This window comes from Oryzias melastigma, linkage group LG1, assembly GCF_002922805.2.
Source record: "Oryzias melastigma strain HK-1 linkage group LG1, ASM292280v2, whole genome shotgun sequence".
In the NCBI taxonomy this organism is placed as follows: domain Eukaryota; kingdom Metazoa; phylum Chordata; class Actinopteri; order Beloniformes; family Adrianichthyidae; genus Oryzias; species Oryzias melastigma.
The window spans coordinates 11,809,323-11,827,678 of record NC_050512.1 but is presented as its reverse complement, the minus strand read 5'-3'; the positions used below and the strand labels follow the sequence as shown (position 1 = coordinate 11,827,678).

General features: G+C 37.4%; 1 protein-coding gene across 1 annotated transcript in view; it reads left to right on the top strand.

Annotated features, from left to right (window-relative positions):
* myo15ab (myosin XVAb) overlaps positions 1-17,450 on the top strand; it is a 67,150-nt gene extending 49,700 nt beyond the window's left edge. The window contains exons 54-77 of the mRNA XM_036211869.1: positions 1,073-1,188; positions 1,307-1,366; positions 1,679-1,754; positions 1,870-1,985; positions 2,076-2,194; positions 2,717-2,858; positions 2,994-3,105; positions 3,176-3,250; positions 3,999-4,204; positions 4,290-4,408; positions 6,243-6,312; positions 6,408-6,480; positions 7,076-7,149; positions 8,998-9,080; positions 9,202-9,332; positions 9,420-9,514; positions 11,534-11,611; positions 11,710-11,806; positions 14,888-15,048; positions 15,131-15,264; positions 15,767-15,900; positions 16,893-17,026; positions 17,099-17,239; positions 17,310-17,450. Of these exons, the coding sequence (XP_036067762.1) occupies positions 1,073-1,188; positions 1,307-1,366; positions 1,679-1,754; positions 1,870-1,985; positions 2,076-2,194; positions 2,717-2,858; positions 2,994-3,105; positions 3,176-3,250; positions 3,999-4,204; positions 4,290-4,408; positions 6,243-6,312; positions 6,408-6,480; positions 7,076-7,149; positions 8,998-9,080; positions 9,202-9,332; positions 9,420-9,514; positions 11,534-11,611; positions 11,710-11,806; positions 14,888-15,048; positions 15,131-15,264; positions 15,767-15,900; positions 16,893-17,026; positions 17,099-17,239; positions 17,310-17,411 (2,648 nt within the window). The 3' untranslated portion in view covers positions 17,412-17,450. The remainder of the gene's footprint in view (positions 1-1,072; positions 1,189-1,306; positions 1,367-1,678; positions 1,755-1,869; positions 1,986-2,075; positions 2,195-2,716; positions 2,859-2,993; positions 3,106-3,175; positions 3,251-3,998; positions 4,205-4,289; positions 4,409-6,242; positions 6,313-6,407; positions 6,481-7,075; positions 7,150-8,997; positions 9,081-9,201; positions 9,333-9,419; positions 9,515-11,533; positions 11,612-11,709; positions 11,807-14,887; positions 15,049-15,130; positions 15,265-15,766; positions 15,901-16,892; positions 17,027-17,098; positions 17,240-17,309) is intronic.
* The last annotated feature ends 906 nt before the right edge of the window (positions 17,451-18,356 follow it).

Sequence of the window (18,356 nt, the reverse complement as noted above, 5' to 3'; positions counted from 1 at the left end):
TTTGTTAGAATTTTTTCTTTTGAAAAAAAATGTTTTTTTACTTCTATTTTTTTACTTCGATGTCTCTTTAGGGACATATTTAGGAAATGTTTTCTCAAACTAAGGTTATTTTTGCTTTTGAAAAACTTTCTTGATAAGATCATTTTTTTGCAAGACAGAAAATAAAGATAATTTCTCTTGAAGCAAGGGTCTTTTTCTGTCTTAGGATTCAATGTTTGCACAAATATCACTTTTTGTGACTGTGAAGCGCTTTGGGCCCTCGAAGGAGGGTAGAAAGCGCTATACAAGTATACGCCATTTACCATTTTGTATTAGATCAAACATGTTGTTACAGCGTAAGCACTCACCATCAGGCTAAAACTCTGGTTTAAACGAACCAAAAAAATGAGGAGTCAACAGCTTACACTGAAGAAAAATGTATTCTTCAGAACAAGTTAAAGCACTCAGAATACAAGATGTTTTTCCCCTTTATATGTGAAAAAAATCTGACAATAGAACTAGTAGAATTTGTATTTATAAGATTTCTTAACATGAGTTGCAATGTCCTGCTTTTTTAAGACATAATTTAACCTTGAAATAAGCCATAAATGCTCACATTTAGGTGTATTAATAAAGAAAGGTTTTATATCTTTCAAATAGGTATATTTATTTGCATAAATATCAAAATTACCCTTTTTTAAGTGGAACAACAGTCAAGCTATCCTAATTTCTAGACCAGTTAAAATAAGACTGCATGTTTTAATACAAAGTTCTCAATATTATATAAAAATTCTGAGTAAAAAAACTAGTTATATTAGAGATGTCACTTAAAATAAAATGTTTTTAAGATAAAATGACACAAAAAAGATATTCAGGTGTCTCAGCATAATAGTTAATCTTATTAAAAATTTACTTTTAGGTTTGTTTTGTCTTATATCAAATGTTAAAAAAAGACTGGAAACTGGAAGAAAATACTTAGTGAGGTTTGAGTTTTTGCAGTGTAACATGCTCTGAGGCTGAAGTTACAAAAGCGCAGAGATTCCTTGCTTCTAATTCAGCCAGGGTAACACAAGACCTCCATGTTTTGATGCAGTTTCTCGAGAGCTGCCGGTGGAGATGGAGACCATCCAGACACAGCTTCATCGGAGCACCAACGAGGAGCACTACACCTACACCAACGTCCCCTGGAGGCTTTATCTCAGGAAGGAGGTGTGTGCATGCATAAATGCTCTAACCAGGCGGGAGGTCATCAGACATTCTGGCTTAAAACTTCCTCTTTTAACACACAAATCAAATCTAATAGAGGAATGCTGCTTTTCCTGTGCAGGTGTTTTATCCCAAAGACAGTTTTAACAACCCCCTGGTGCTTGATCTCATTTTCAAGCAGGTAAGTATAATTTGTTATCTATTATTCATCGTTTCCACCTCTGACAGATGATATAAAAAGACAAAAGAATGCACCCTCAAAGATTGTATGCCCAGATTTGTGATCTTGGCTCTGAGCAAAGTTACAAACTCATTTTAAAACCTGTGTCTCCCAGTTGGCATATTCGAGGGTACAGTTTATTACACTTTTTTTATTATTCTTTTTCCCATTCCTGGCTCAATAATCTTTGCTGATACAACAGAAAGATCACAGGAAGATTGGACAAAATAATTTATTTAAAAGTTCTCCTCTGTCCTCTTCTCTCCTCTCCAGATAGTAAATGACACCCTGTCAGAGGCATGTGTTCGCATCACCCGGGATGAAAGGCAGAAAATGAAAGCCCTTTTTGGTAGTCTGTCTGTTCCTTCTGAATGATCTTCTGTTTTTTTTCTCTTTAGGACTCGGGTTGAAACTCATCTCTCTGACATTTATGAACCTGTGTGTCTGTTTCTGTTGAATGTCAGCCAAACACGGAGTTCAGCAGAATATGGATCCGGTTGAGGAACATGTGAAGAAAACGGTTGTGACAGCCGCCAGGGAAACCTGGCAAATATACTTCTCCAGACTCTACCCTGCCTCGGTAAGAGGGTGATGAGGAGTTCTTGCTTTTTGCTTCATGTTTTTCTCTTTAAGTTCTACTTGGTAAATGGGAATCTACGTGTGACTGCAGGGTAGTGTAGGAACGGGTGTGCAGGTGCTGTCAGTGTCCCACAGCGGCATCAAATTGCTGAAGACAGTAAAAAGCAGCACTGCAGCTCCAGACTACTTCAGAGTCCTGCGACCCTACTCGTAAGTCCCTTTTTTGGTTTCTTATTTGCACTGATTTAGTTTATTACTTTACCTGGAGTTTAATTTTAAAGTCCAGCTAAAATCATCTTTTGATCTATTGTAAAAGTGTTGTACTAGTGGTCCTTTAATTATGATTATGCTGTTTTTAGCCAAAATTTAGAAAAATCTATTCTGTTTTCTTGGACATAGTTTCTGCAGAGTGGCTTTAGTTCATTAGAAATTTGCCTCTAAGTTGTGGCGCAGAGCAATTCCGCCTCTCGTTGCAGGGAGAGCAGATAACATATTTAAGACGTCACAACTACAATTTTTTTAATTGATTCCCAACTATTTAAAACAGGAAATACTCAAAAATGCAATTTTATTCTTAATTTTCTTTATATATGTCCTCCATCAACAGGGAAATCCCACAAAAACACATTTTTTGTCTTTAAATCTTAGCAGATGGAGGGTTGTAGTGGGCCTTTTAGCAAATTTGAAAATTAGTTCAGGATTTAATTTTCTGTGATGATTTCACTCACTCAGATATGCAGACATCCTCTTTGTGACCATCCCCTCTGAGAACATGCTGGAGTTCAACCTGACCAATGAGAAGCTGATCCTCTTCTCCGCCAAAGCATCCCAAGTCAAGCATCTGGTGGACACCTTCATCAATGAGATCAAAAAGGCAAATCGCACAAGATAAACATGCGTAACGTTCATGTTCCAGATAAAACAACCACTGCAAAAAATAAATGCCTCACGCAAGAACTCCCAAGCATAAAATTCCAGTAATTGTAACTTTGTATGTTTTTGCTCCTAGGACTCAGACTACGTGATTGCAGAGTGCAACTTTGTGACTGATGACCGCTCCATGCTCGTTTTCCATAAGGGGGACATCATCCGACTGCAAGTTATGGACGGGCTGGAGAAAGGTTAAGCGCCAAACCTACTTTGCTCCGACTGAATCCATCCTCCCAGCCTCAAACCAATTCTGTCTTCCAGGTTACAGCTATGGCTGTGTCGTGAGAAAGAAGGTTGTCTTTTTGGAAGAACTCAGACGAGACTCCCAGGACTTTGGTGAGCTTTTAAGCCTTCAAACGCCTCTAATCGGCAGCAGAATCGTCGTGTTTTTGCATTCGTAACCTGAGTTTGGACTCAAACACTAACAGGCTGGTGATTCAAAACGACAGCTTTGAAATATTTACTAACCTGGACCAAGTCTGGGAGGTAATAGTGTTTTCAAAGCAAGAAAGAATAGGGCAGTGACATGACAGCAGTCGCTGCTCTCCGTGAATATGATATTGAATCAGAAAATTATTTTTCAGGTGGAAGACGGCGAGGCAATTTAAAAAGTATTGATTTGCTTTCTTTTTTCAGGATATAAAATCTGAAATAGGATCACAAATGTCACATCAAACAGATGCTCCACTAGACAACAGCAAGGAACGTGCATCTTGGAATATATTTGGGGTTGTTTTTTTTTACTTTGCCATAATAAAATCATCCATAAAATATGAGGAAAGTAGTTGTTGCAAAATCCTACCTCACTGACTACAAGGAGGAGAAAAATCTAAAATGCTTTTAAATAGCTTTGAAAGCAGAAGAAGATATAAAGTGCAGGTGAATACAGTTCTCTGTATCTGTGGCTGGTCGTGTGCCGGGTTATCAGAGAGCAGGTGGAGCAGAATCAGGTCTTGTAATGATAAGGAAAAGCGAGCAGATACAGATCTGGCCTGCTGTCAGAGGAAAAGCAGATTGCGATGAGGAATGAGGCTGTGCTGCTGTAAAACTGCCTTCAGCTATACCTGTCTTTTTCATGCCTCAGGGTGGAAGTTTGGCGCCGTGTTCGGCCGCTCTGGCGCTTTCCTGGCTGAGTGCGTGCGACCCGTCGCTCCCCCCGACTTCCTGTCGCTGCCGCTGGACCGAACGTCGGAGCCTCGAGACGGAGCGGGGCAGTTTGCCGTGTCTTCAGCTGTCGCCGTGGCAGTGGCGTCCACCATGGCTGCACACGAGATCGATCAGACAATTGAGGTCAGCCGGCAAACACACACCTGCTCGCACCTTTTTCGTCTTGTCATAGTCATGTCTTTATGCTCTGTCACTCTCTGCCTTCCAGAAAGTTTCCCTTGATGGTTTTCCTGAAGCAGATCTGGATGAGAGGCTCCTGCATGACAGCAAATACGACATGCTGGAGTTTGCTAAGAAGTTTTTCAGACAGACGCCCAGCAGGAAAGAGTGAGACGCAAACACCTGCTGACACTCACGTCCTTTTATCATGACATCCACTCCTGGAAAACGGGGGAGTTAAGATTCCACCTGTCCTAATGTTATTCCACTTCATAAAAAGCTCTTTTTTTATTTCATTGTTTTATTTCATTATTTCATTTGCCACAATGACCCAACTGTCTTTTAAATCTGCGAGAGGATCAGATAATTGTTTTCAGTTGATCCAGTGATGTTTCCTTTAGCATTCTGATCTGTTAAAGAAATAGAAGAATACTGTATACCTGTAAGCAGCAAAATTAATCAAATCAAGGTAGTCCATATGGCACATTTTGCTTTCAGCAAGTAGATAGATCTCTAATGTATTAAAGGTTCTAATCTATAACTGGAGGGGGGGGTCCTTTAAAGGGGCCTGGTGTCTACGGTACCGAACACTTGTTAGACCCAGAATTTATTGGAGACGGGACACAGTTGGAAGATATACGCTATCTTGTATTTAAAATGAATGTTTTTTGCTGATCACCGTCAGCTCCGTAGAGAAAGCAGGTGTTTTGTTTTTAGGCTGGGACGGTTCCGGCCGCGCAGATTCTTCCTGTAAGAGGTTGTTCTCAATTTGTGACATCAGCTCGTGAGGACCCGCTCGTTTTCAGGGGTTGGGAGGGGCTGGTGCTCAGAGTGCAGGTTTTTAGAGGAATACTCAGAAATGCATGAATGGATCAAAATATAGTGAGTTTTTTATAGTGAGAAGTGACCATTATAAATACGAGAAATGTAAAAGTTGATTTTGCGTGGTGAGGACCCCTCCAGTCATCTTTTGATCTATTTTAAAAGCATTCCCAGTGGTCAATTAGGGCAAACACAGCTGGGGTCACCATGGAAACTGCAGACAAACCCATTCAGGGCCCACTTTTAAACCATATGGGGCCCACTTGGCCTGACTGGCTGGGTCTGAGTTGTGGACAGGATTGTTGCCACGGAGTAAGCCTGCCCCCATTTCCCGTGACAGCCCCATCTAGCTATATTTTAAGCATTTTAAGCCAGATCTCAGCTCAGACCAGGAAAACAAAGACGTACATGAATCTAGTCGTCTACAAGTGGATGCATCAGAATGGAGTGAAGCAAAGAGCTTGTGGCTTCTACATTACACCTACAAGCTTTTTCAAACAGCACGTCCCTGATTCACAATGATCTGAACAAATAAATACTCAGAAAGAGTTTTAAGCTTAATTTTCTTTATATATGTCCTCCCTCATCAGAAAAATGTCACAAGACCGTTTTAAAAACATCAGAAATGGGATTTTTATCAGAGTGGGTCTTTAAAGTAATATATCATGTAGGCCTAATAATGAGGCAACTGTCATCTAATAAAATCAGCATCCATACCTCCGTTTCTATTTGTCTTCCTTGGTTGGGACCCTTATTTTGTCAACTGACCCACCAACGGCCAAACCGTATTCCCGCTGGTGTTCCTGTAATTTTGGCTTTGAAGCAGCCGACACATTTACCATCCGATTAAGCCTCGGCTTTTGAACCCACGTATGTGCAGTCACATCTGTAAGCTGGTCTATTTCCTTTTTTTTCCCATGGCATATTTGTGCTTATATTTCTTAAGGGTGGCGCAAGTCGAGATTCTTGACTTTTTACTTTTAGATAAACTTATGTTGCTGTTTACTGTGGAGAAGAGGGGCTAAAAAAGTAAAGACGTTCTCAAAAGTGTAATTTCAGATCACATTTGTTTGTTTTTTTCATTATTTGCATGTAAAAAAATATATGTGTTATGCAAACAAGGTATTGATTTTGTTTTTTGGATGTAGAAGCAGCTCACTGTTCCCATCTCTGCTTCTAGAGATTCTTTGAAGGTCAAAAGTAAGAACAGAGACTCCAGGGAGCCCACCGAAATGATCAAGTTCTCCAAGGTGACGTGTTGCTTCCACCATCCTCTCCATACAATGAGACGAAGTGAAGTGAAAATCCTGACGCACTTTTCCTAAAACTGTCTTGTGCTGTGCAGACTCCGCTGGTGGAGTCCCTCATAGAGTTCACAGATCACGCCATGAACAGAGTGGCAGCTGATCTCTTCCTGTGTAAGTTGCGACCTTCCCTCCTCTCTACTTTAATTACGTTCTTATCTTATCTGGGCTCAGATTCTTGCCGCTGATGTTCTTGAAATGTAATCCCCCTTAAGTATCAAGCTTTTTTCATATTTTATTCTCTACTTTTTTAAAAGGTTAATACTAACTTCTGAGCCATTTTAATTGAAAGTGTCAAGAAAGTAGTCTGTGATTTAAAGATCCACTTCGATCCTCATTTGATGTATTTCAGAAGTGTTCTTAGTAGTCTTTTAATTATTATTAGGCTATTTTCAGACATAAAATAAATGTTTAAAAGAAGTCAGGGCCTCCCTTCCCCTCCCCATTGAGCTTATGGCCGGTCCAGCGCACGTTACAAATACACTCTTTTTAGAATTGCATTTTTTCATCTGCTCCTGATTCACAATGATTTTATTAAATTTGAATAAACAAATATTCAGGGGTGCAATTTTAATCTTAATTTTATTTTATATGACCTCTGTCATCAGAAAAATGCCACAAGAATATGTTAAAAAATGTTAAAAATTTTAGAACATTTTTTTTTTGCAACGCTTGGTTGAGGCTTTACTGAATGTGTGTGGTTGTGCAGCCATCATGCGCTTCATGGGGGATTCGCCGTTAAGAGGTGTGACAGAGCAGGAGGTGATCAGCACTTTTCTCAAGGTAACACACTCCTTTACTTTGACTTTAATAGATAGTTTGTTCTTTTGTTGCCGTGTTCTGGAGCCTTGCCTGTCTGTGGTTGTTGCAGTTTTCAAACCTGTAGTGACCATGAGAATAAGCAGGCAGCCTAACAAGAATCATGTGTCTTGGAGACTGTTATTTGTTCTGTTTTAGGTGATTTTTTTTTGTACTCAACAATGAAGTTTAAAGTTTTATTTAGTTGGTTGGATAAATATAGCATTCCACAAGCTTTAAATGATAACCAACATCAACCAAAAAGGAATGAACTGAATAATAATTTTTACACAGAAATAAAACTTAATATCAAGTTAAATATGCCCCGAAAATAAAAATCTAATTTTAACTTAAGAAAAAAAATCTAAATGAAACCAGCAAGTGAAAAAAAAGAAGAAATTTTTGTATAAATCTCTAGTTAATGTCTGAAGAAGCACAGAAATAAGCTGAACAAGACTCATTTTTTTAATATATGAGATCAATAAAATTAGTAGTAGCTGTGTTTATACTGCCAGCTAGTTTAATGCACTGTCATTTTAATGTATCTGCATTATACATATGTACATGGTAAAATTCAGTGTATTTATAAATGTATGTTAGTAATTTATTGTAAGTTAGTGGGAGATTTCTTAAATTAAAAAAATGCTTATTTAGTACACTCTTTCCAAAAGATCTCATCTGTTTTTAGTTATATTTTTATAATTGAAAATTAAGAGTATTGTACTAAAATTAATAACTGGAATGAATTAACTATCCACATTACTGTGTCAGTTTTTTTGTGAAGTCTGATTATTTGAAATTCAAGCAGTTTTTAGTCAAATCAAGTTTTTGTTGCAGGATTGTTTCTTTGTTTTTTTATAACTTTTATTTAAGCAGATAAAGATCTTTTGAGATCATGATGTATTTCCTAGAGGTCAGCAGTACATGTCATCAAAACAGTTAAACAGAAGTAAAAATACAATAGAAAATAAAAATATAAAAGAAAATAAAAATCATATTAGAAACCTGATATTTTGAAATTTAATTGTAATGAAATAGATGAATAAGTTTTTCAGACTTTCATTTATTTAAAGTGCTAAACAGCTGATGCTCCGGTCATAACAAGATCGATTGGTTAAAGTTAGTGACTGAGCTCAAACTACCTTCATTTACAACGTATGGATTTAGATATGTAGAAGCTAAATTAAAAGGATTTAATTGATTTTTAGTTCATTTGTTTGCTTCCTATACATTTCAGCATGCAACTCTGTGATTAGATTTACCAGAAGAAATCAAAAAGTTATTAAAGGCAGAACCTCTTCTGTCTGACAAGGTCAAATAGAGCCAAGAAACTTTCAGCTTTTGGACTTTTTTTAATATATTGGGGCTTTTATTCCTTCAGTAATGTCCTCATATTCTGTTATTTTCTGCAGCTATGTTATCCTCTCCGCGCTTGTTAAAGGCGATGGGGTTGAGCTCATCCCTTTTATGCATATAAAATCAAAAAATAAGCTGTTCAAACATGTGCAACTAAATTAAAATGCATAGGTGGATCATATTTGATAAGAATCTGCTAAAATAAAATAAGCAGCTTAATTTGGGAGGAGAGGATCACGGTGCTAAAAATAAGACACGATTGGAGTGCAGATATCAAAACCCTTTTCCTTCTTCTGGGTTTTATTTTTAGTCTAGGAGTTGTAAGTCTTTGACTCAAAAGTAGTTTTATCACTTGTTTTGCAAAGGGACTTAAGTTGTATTTTCCATATTTTATTTTCGTAGGAAAATAAGGAGAGCCTCCAGAGACTACCTTAGGTGTAGAGTGACAATATATGTGTGTGTCTGTGCTTCCTCCAGCTGATAGGAGAGTTCACCTTGATGAGGGATGAGGCTTACTGCCAGCTCCTCAAACAGCTTACTGCCAACACCAGCTCCAAACCGTAAGTCGGTTGGCCGCACACTAACGAACCGCGTATCACAAACTGGCACCCACAGCACATTTCCTCTTTGGTCCCTGAGCCTGTGATCCTGAGCGTGTCGGTGCGCTCCTGTGCTCTGCAGCGATAGTTGCCAACGAGGCTGGAGGCTGCTGTACATCCTGACGGCGTTCCACCGCTGCTCCGAGGTCCTCAGGCCCTTTCTGCTGAAATACCTGCAGCAGGCCTCTCGCAGCTCAGGTGCACAGTATCAGGGTACGAACATGTGCAAATCCACCCCAGATCCTTAGAACTCAAAGCCGCCTGGGAGTGATTTCTGTGTTTCTTCTTAAACTTTCTCAGGCATTGCAAAAGCATGCGAGCAGAATCTGAAGAAAACCCTCCAGCACGGAGGTCGCCTTGTCCCGCCCAGCAGCATGGAGCTGAAGGCCATGATGGTCAGTGCCTCCATCTTCTTTATCCTCAGTAGTCCAACCAATCTGCCGCTGTTTTACATAAGTAAAAGCACCTGCAGCGCAAAGACCCTCTGTGACTCATTAGGACAGGAGGAAAGAAGGCCTCACGGAAAGATGCTTGTTTTGAAGGAAAGCCTCATTAAAAGCTGAAACGCTGTTGTTGTCTTTACTTTTTACCTGCATACTTAAACAAGCAAACTTCTTTTCATGAAAGTTGAAAACACTGAATTGAACCACTTTTCACATCTTTAGATCACTTCATCTGACTCAGCATTCAAAATGAAATATTACCAAAATGTTCTCTCAGTTTAGCAGAAAAAAAGCTTTTTTAATGTCTACAAGTCTGGCAGAAGTCCATAAAAAGATCTCATAAGTGTCTGAAATAGTTCATTTCACTGCTCGGAAAAAAAATCACCTGAATTTCTCCTGCCTGCTGGAATTTCAATGACAGGCGGCTGCAGGAAATTCCTCCCCAGGGACTGCCTTACTGTGAAACTCTGGAGCAAAGTCTTGAAATAAAAAAAGCTTTGCTGGCAAAAAAAAAAAAAAACTACAGACTGCCAAAGCAAAAAGAACACCTGAAAAATCTGATCCTTCAAAGGTTGGGTTGTTGTTTGGTCACACTGTCAGCTCCAAAAAAGCTGGTGAAAACGTTCAGAGATCATGCTCCTTTCAAGGTAGTAAAAGAAAAAGAGAAGAAATACTGGTATCACAGAATTATCAAAGCTTTACTTTCAACCCTGAAATCCACTGAGAAATGATTGAAGGTTATTATCACATGAGAGATCATGCAATAAATATTGCAGCACACATCAAACTGATAGAAACACGCCGAACTGGTGGTTGTGTGTAGGAGAGATCAGTTTTTAATCTGGTGATCACTGCACTTTTTGTAGATAATTTATTTTCAAGTGGTTATCTTTTGATCTATTTTAAAAGCATTCCAAGTCATATTTTATTTATGAATGTTAGCATAAATTAATACACCTGTGTCGTTTCCTAGGACATAGTTTTCAATGAGTAGTTTATTAGAAATTCACAGTGCCACCTCGCCTCCCTATTCCCTTCTTGTTGCTGAGAGCTGTCTGTTTATCCACTTTACCGCTAGCTTACAAATATACTGTATATACATTAATAAATATTAAAAATGCTATTTTATGCTTAATTTTTTATATATGTCCTCCATAATCAGAAATATGCTACAAAAACATGTTAAAAACAACAAAAACATAGTTTTCATCAGTGGATCTTTAAGCAGATTGTAAGTGCAGCATGTCAGCAGACACACAAAATTAAAAAAAAAAAAAAAAAAAAAACTACAAGACATTACACAGAGTACCTATTAAGAGAGAAAAAAATTATCTTGAGACACTTTACTGTTTACATTTCATCCTTAATTTAAACATTATACCCCTTTTAAATTATTTTTTCTCTATTTTTATCATGTTTACTTAAAGGATTTTGTCCAAATAAATCTAAAAGGTCCACACCTTTAAAAGTTTGTTCAAAAATGTCCGTTTTGTTAAACATTTTGACTGATTAAAATAAAAAAAATGTATGTTTTTTTTCTCTTTTTACTAAGAAAACTAATGTTCAAATTTGTGTTTAAATAATTTTTCAGTAAAATTCTTCATGTATGCAACCTAACTGTTGTCAATCGAATGTTGGATCCAAGTTGTGTTATGAAAGGATTAATAATTTATCTCATAGAGAAAAAATCTGGTAGTAGTCCACCACAAAATAGATTACAGATACTTGTAAGTTAGGTTCTAATCTAAAATAAAATTTGTGAAATCATTTATTTTAGTGCTTTTTTTAGGAAAATAAAGATGAGGTAAAGAATGTGATTAAACACATGGTAGATTTAGCTTTTTTCATGGAATTTTCCATAATAACTCATCAGAGTTGTGTATATTTAAATCATTACACTAATTCTTCTAATTGAACCCTGTACAGTTTGTCAAGACCTTTTTTCTTGAAAATGTGATTTTTTTTCCTCAGGCAGGACGCAGTTCCAAGCGTCAGCTGTTTCTCTTCCCAGGAGGAATTGAGCGCCACGTAAAAATCAAGACATGCACTGTAAGTTTTTAACCTCAGCTGCGCCCCACTGATGTGCACGAGGGTGAGGAGGTTACGGTGAAGTTTAACGCCTCTTTCTGCACCGCCGTGTTGTTCAGGTCGCCCTGGAGGCGGTGGAGGAGCTGTGCTATGAGATGGGCTTACACAGGCTGGAGGCCATGGAGGAGTACGCCATATTTTTGGTGACTAATAGAGGTGCGTTTGTTCAAATCCAACCTCAGACACGAGCATCAGACAACAAATTAACCTCCTGTTAAACAGGATCTAAGGAAAGACAATTTAGGCACAAGAACTTTAAAGAAAAAGAAAGCCCAATCGAAGAATGTTGGCTAAATTACAGGTTAAGCAGTTAAACCATAAATAATAACTAAAATCAGTGTAAAACAAAATATGAGGGCAGATAAAGGGCTCATACTCTGCTAAATGCAGTTAAATTAGGAAATCCCAGCATGCACAAATGTTTAGGGATTATTTGTGATCTCTTGATGATGGAATGAGCTACCTGACTGTGAACTCACAGCAGCCACTCTCCCATTATTTAAAAAAACTGTTTAAAACTCCACTACAGCTTCCTATGCCCTCCAAGCTGAGTCCTTTTTCCAGTGCCTCTTAATATTATACATGTAACTTCTTCGTGTTATGCTTGCTTTGTACCTCATCTGCAAGTCACTTTGGATAAAAATGAATTTTATGTGCATTAATTTCCATATATATTAGTGCAATATACTGAGAGGCTGGTGTAGCAAAATGTGCTGCCATCCCTGATTATGGCTTTAACAAAACTGCAGCAAATACTTCAGGAAGATGCTTTCAAACCACATTTTCTGCTCGCTACAAGTTCATTAATGTTGCATAAATAAGTCTGGGAGAAAGAGCTGGTAGAAAGTGTCCTTTCTGTGTAGTTAAAACACGTCAAGGTAAGAAAATATATATACTCTGCCTGATATTGACAGAAAAAAGAATGCTGTAAATCTACAGCACAGTGTGTTTGTTTTTGAGTAAATGTCAGCTGTAAAATGCTAGAAATCAATGCATTTTGCCCTGATCAGATAAAACATGAGCTCTGAGGTTCATTCCTGAGGCTTTTCTTTTATCAGCTTCCTAGCAGCCGCTGGATAAAACACAGACAATGTCAGAAAATGGTCCCTTATGTCTTGTACTCAAAAGCATGAAGCTTAGTAATTCAATCGAGGGTTTAACCCTTAGTAGACTCCACATGCACCAGTGTGAGAGCCAATCACATCAGCTGTTTACAGTGACATAGAAATCATGCCGGTGCAACATTGGTGCAGTTTCCATTCAAAATTTAAGGTGAAAGGTTTAAAAAAGTTAATGGGTTAAAACAAACATAACAAGATTGATAAAACGTAATTGTAATTAGAAAAGTTGCATTACTTCCTATTTACTTTTTACTGAATGTGGTAACTGAATATTTTGCTTTTTTTTAATTGTATTTATTTATTTTATTAATGCTTTCTACCATTGTTTTTTTTTTTTTGCTAGTTTAAAACATTAATTTTTTCCTGTAAAAAAAAATACAACATGTACTTAGAATTAAGTTTTTTAAACAGTTTAAGGTTTATTGCGGAATTTTTAGGTAATAAAAGAAATGTAATTAAGAAAGAGCTGGGGTTCTATAAAAATAATGGATATCAAAATTTACTTCAAAAGTTTGTTGAAAAGATAAATTATAAGAACAAAAAAGTAGGGAAAACACTTAAAGGGTAACCAAACAGGGAAGTTGGAGGCTGACTCCACCCACAGCTGAAATTTGAAAATCCAGTCAGAGGGGTGGGGCTTAGGAACAGGACTGTTTTCATTACTGGAGCTGCAGATCATGGCGTGAGACTCCTGAAACTTACATGGTTTGACCAATCACAAAATTCAACTGTAATACCTCGATTCAACCTTTAGGGGGCAGCACACAGACAGTTTCGGACTATGTTTTCAAGAATTAAACTAGTTTATTTTAATTTGGCAAAAATTTGGCAACGACCAACAAACAGCACTTTTAAAGCCCCACTTATAGATGTCAAAAGCCTAAAAAGTTGATTTAGGGTTTGGTTATCCTTTAAAATGTAGGGTTAAGAAAATAAAAATACCGAAAAGAGAGCAGGGAGTAGCTTTATTTTGATTCAGTATGCTAAATATCACATGAGCATTTCTAAGAATTGATAAATCACAAAATTAATTTTTGATCTACTAAATTACTTAATGTATTGATGCTTGCCAACACAATACTGATTAATAGTCAATATTATGGTGTTTGCTCCACAACAAACAGTTGTTTCTGTCTGTTTCATATATGAACACAATGCTTACAGGCTATTATTTTTCTCTTATTTTAAACAAATGAAAAGCTTGTTTGGAGGTTCAATATCTCCACATGATGACAGCGGGCAGCTGCCATGCTCATATGCAGCACAGCAGGTCGGGCTGCCTGTGACAGAAAAAGGCATTAATGTGACACTTCAGAGCACGTCTGGCTGCTTTTAGACTAATTATGGATTTCGCTTATTGTTGCACAGTCTGGCTTGTTGTAATGCAAAATCTATAAGATATTATTTACAAAGGGTTTGTGTTGCTCTTAACTTTTGAGTCTGCAGTCCTGCAGTGTTTGTTACAGAAATCAGGATTTTACTGATTTCAGTCTATTCTTAACCACCAACCAAACATTAACTCAATACATTTTTTTAAAAACCTTTCTTGTAATCCAAAAAAAATTCAATCTTGTTTTTAATTAGATACAGTATATAATATCAATTATGATACATTGGGTGATTTAGTGAGTTTTTGCTTACAACTATGCAAAGCAAGATGCAGAAATATTGACATGAGTGTTCAGGAGGAAAAAACCTGGCTTGTGATCCTACTGTCTGAAATTTGATCCACACATTTTTCACATGGTGTAACTGTAGGCTATTATGCAGAATTAATTTTTAACAAGTGTTTCATATTTTCAATACAGCAGGTGGTCATTTAAAAATACAGTAACAATAAATGAGTCATTCTCACCATAGTGTTTTGAAAATTAGCTAAACTTTTTCCCGCCAAAAGTGTTGTTGAGATTTCATGGAAGCAGCCATTTTAAAATGAGCAGGAAAGGCCCCTCTACTCCCCCTAGTGGAAGGATGATGAACTACAGGGCAGAAAATCTGGACCAAGTTATATACAATGCTTTTTTAAGAAAAGTTTGGATCATGCTAATGAGATACGGGTCTCAGAAATGTGTACACATATGGTTAAGAGGAGTTTGTTTCCATGTATGTGATTCAGGCCAGCATGTGCGACCTCTAAACAAGCACGAGTACATCCTGGACGTGACAACGGAGGCAGAGTTAGTCGACTCGAGCTACAGCCTTTGGTTCAGACGAGTCATCTGGACTCAGCCGCTCCGGTTTGAAAACGAGCTGTGCGTGGCCATGCAGTACAACCAGGTGCGGTTCACCCCGTCTGCGTGTTGTGCGTCTTTTCATGCATTCGCTCGCTTATCGAATCTGTTTTTTTGTGAATCCTCAGATCCTTCCAGACTACCGTAAAGGTCTGCTCAACGTTCTTCCCCAAGGAAAAGTCAGCGATCAGCAGTTCCACCAAATCTCCAAACTGGCAGCTTTGCAGCACCGAGCTAAAGACAGCGTGTTTATCCCCAGCATGTGAGAAAGCCGCGACAACAACATAATAGAGGCTTATTTTCACTCATCTTCGTGATTGCATGGATGCTCCGAGCAGGAGCAGCCTCTCAGGGGAGAATTAATCAAATCTGAATTGTTAAATCTTTGTATTTTTGATGTCAGTCACTGACTGAAGCGGAGTATAACTGCTATTGAGTAAAATATCTACCGTCTTTTCTCACAATTGTCATGTAAACTTGGAAGATGCTGAATATATTAGGGAAAAACATCTCTGTAAAGTGAAATTGAAACAGTACATTTATATAAGAGAAATCCAGGAGTTTACTGTTCACTCTTACAGGACTCCTCTTGTGAAGTTAGAAAGGTTTAAACATTGTTTATACTTCCCCGGTAGCAGGAACTCTCGCTGTCGTTAGAGCTCACTGACTCGTGTAAAAAGCATTTTGGGAAATGTCCGAGATCACCGGGTGAAGCTGACTTCTTTTTATCTAAAACTGGATTTCTGCTCCGCTCTCTCCTCAAGACACGAATTATCCGAGTACATCGCCGCACCTCTTTTCAAAAAGCAGCAGCCGCAGCAGTGGGTTACCATGGTGACGCAGCACATGCAGCAAGCGCAGGCGCTGAACCCGCACCAGGCCAGGGCACAGTTTCTGGGTAAGATAGCTGCAAGATTTTAACAATTCACTTTCTATAGTCCAGTTCACAGGAAGGTGTTTTCCACCTGTAACTCCAGTCTGAATGCTTTTCAGTGGATAACAAAAAATGCTGCACATGTGTTAAGTCTTTAAAGAGTAAAGCACTTTCTCTATTCATACTTCAGCAGATGTCCCTGCAGATTTTCTCTACCATGCGCAGCAAAAATAAAAAAATCAGGATAAAATATCTTAATTGTTGTAATTGTATAGTAAGCATAAATAAACCTTTAAAATAGATTTATGTCCAATACTGAGAGATGTTGCAGCTTCTGGTGTCATTTTTTAACTCTTAAATGCTTTACATAATACAAAAAAAGCTCAATTTGAATATGTTTGCACCTAAAACAATATTTTTATTTAAAATATTTTATCTTAAAAATTTCAGTCAGACCAAGTAACAATTTATTATTAAATAATTGCTTTTTTGTATAATGTTAAATAAATATTAAAAATAAAGAGAAAATAACTTTAGGTAATTTTGAAGATTTTTCTTCTCATTTTAAGATTTCACATTTAATACACTTGCATGTTTTTTTGTCTATGTGCTGTACGTTTTATTTAGAGAAATCAATAAGACAAGCTTAATAGTTGTGGTAATATATAAATGTGCTTCCTCCCACTCTTTTTTAAGCAATTATTAGATTATTTTTGATAAACTTTACATTTATGGATTCAGTGTGTCATGATTTATATTTATAATTACAAATATGTCTATTTTTGTTTAATAGTAATTATAATGGCATTATTTACTTGTGTATGTAGATATGAATCTCTTATTTAAGTTTTTATCATTTCCAATCATGTCATGCTTAATTATCTATAAACAGATGTATGTTGTTTTTGTCTTCTTTTGTACTTGTTGTTCTGATTGCTCAAAATATTGCTCCAAATCCAAATCAATTTCAAAAATGATGTTTTTTAATTAAATAAATTGTGTTTTTGTTCATGCAGGGCTGGTCAGCGCATTCCCAATGTTCGGCTCCTCTTTCTTCTACATCCACAGCAGCAGCTCCACCACTTTCTTCGCTCCCTGTATCCTAGCTGTCAATCAACATGGTCTCCACTTCCTTCACAAAAACACACACGTATGAAAACACATGCGCCTCTCCCTTTTTCTTTTTGCTTCGCCGTGATAGCGTTTGACCTTTGTGATGCAGGAGCTGATGGCTATGGTCCCTCTGGCAGAGGTGCAGTCCAGCCGCACCCAGAGGCCCACGGCTGGATCCAGTTACCCCTACGTGGACATCACTGTCGGAGACATGAACGCACAACGAGTCGTCCAGCTGCAGCTTGAGCAGGTACAAACGTCACACACATCAAACGTGTTCCACAGGCCTTCACAGCAGACGTGTGTCGTTTCGTCCGCAGAGCCTGGAGCTGTGTCGAGTTATTGCCATGCAGGTGGAGAACATGATGTCTGTGCGAGAAAAAAGGCTCACTCTGCCACCCAGTGAAATCACTGTGTTGTAGCACATTCACACACTTTACCCAAAAATAAAAGTGTCTCTGCACTCACACACACACTGCCAGACGTTTGAACTCCAGGTGATCATCAGGTCAGTTCTCCTTTCACTTTAGAAAGTCCTGATCAAAAACTGTGAATTTGAGTTTTCCACAACATTTTTCTGCTCTCACTAAGCTGCACTTTATCTGATTCAACAAACGTTGTTAACTTGTTCATTTTGCTCTTTCTTTTGTCCCTATGAATACCATTTTTATACAAATACTGTGAATATCAATCATCTATCAAAGTGTGTTTTTTTCCATATTTTTGTAAAGAATATTTTATTCAAATAAAGCAAGAATTTTCACAGAGAAATTCAAAAGTGTGTTGTTTTTAAACCAGTTAAAATATATCAATTGTATTTTTATTGTTGATTTAATTTAATAAGTCTAAAACATTAATCCCACATGTTTTTTTTTGTTTTTTTTTTTCAGATTTGTGACAAAAAGAATTAGAGAGGTTAGATTAGAGGTCACTTGTGTCTTCCCATCAAGGTCACTAATTCAATCTAGGACATCACCTTGAACAGAAAGATATTGAAGAGTATTTTTAATGTAATCTGAATCAAAGTCAGGCAGTAAGGGGTTAAAATAGGTGTTATGAAATATTAAAAATACACATTACAAGTAATGAAAGTCAATGTCTGCTGCTTTTAGATTTACTAATCAGTTACTACTGTCTTAGGTTGTTCATGTCAATACAAAAAATATTTTTTACATGCAAGCAATACTGCAAAGTGTTATTGTACACCATTTGTTCTCCCCCCAAAAGTAAATTATTGCTTCAGAGAATCTAAAGAAAACCAAACAACACAATGTGTTTGGACATTTCTCAGCATCCCTGTTCTGCATGTGATCCCTGTTGAAAAAAGTGTCAGTGTGTGCTTTTCCTTTTAAACAAATTGATGCAGC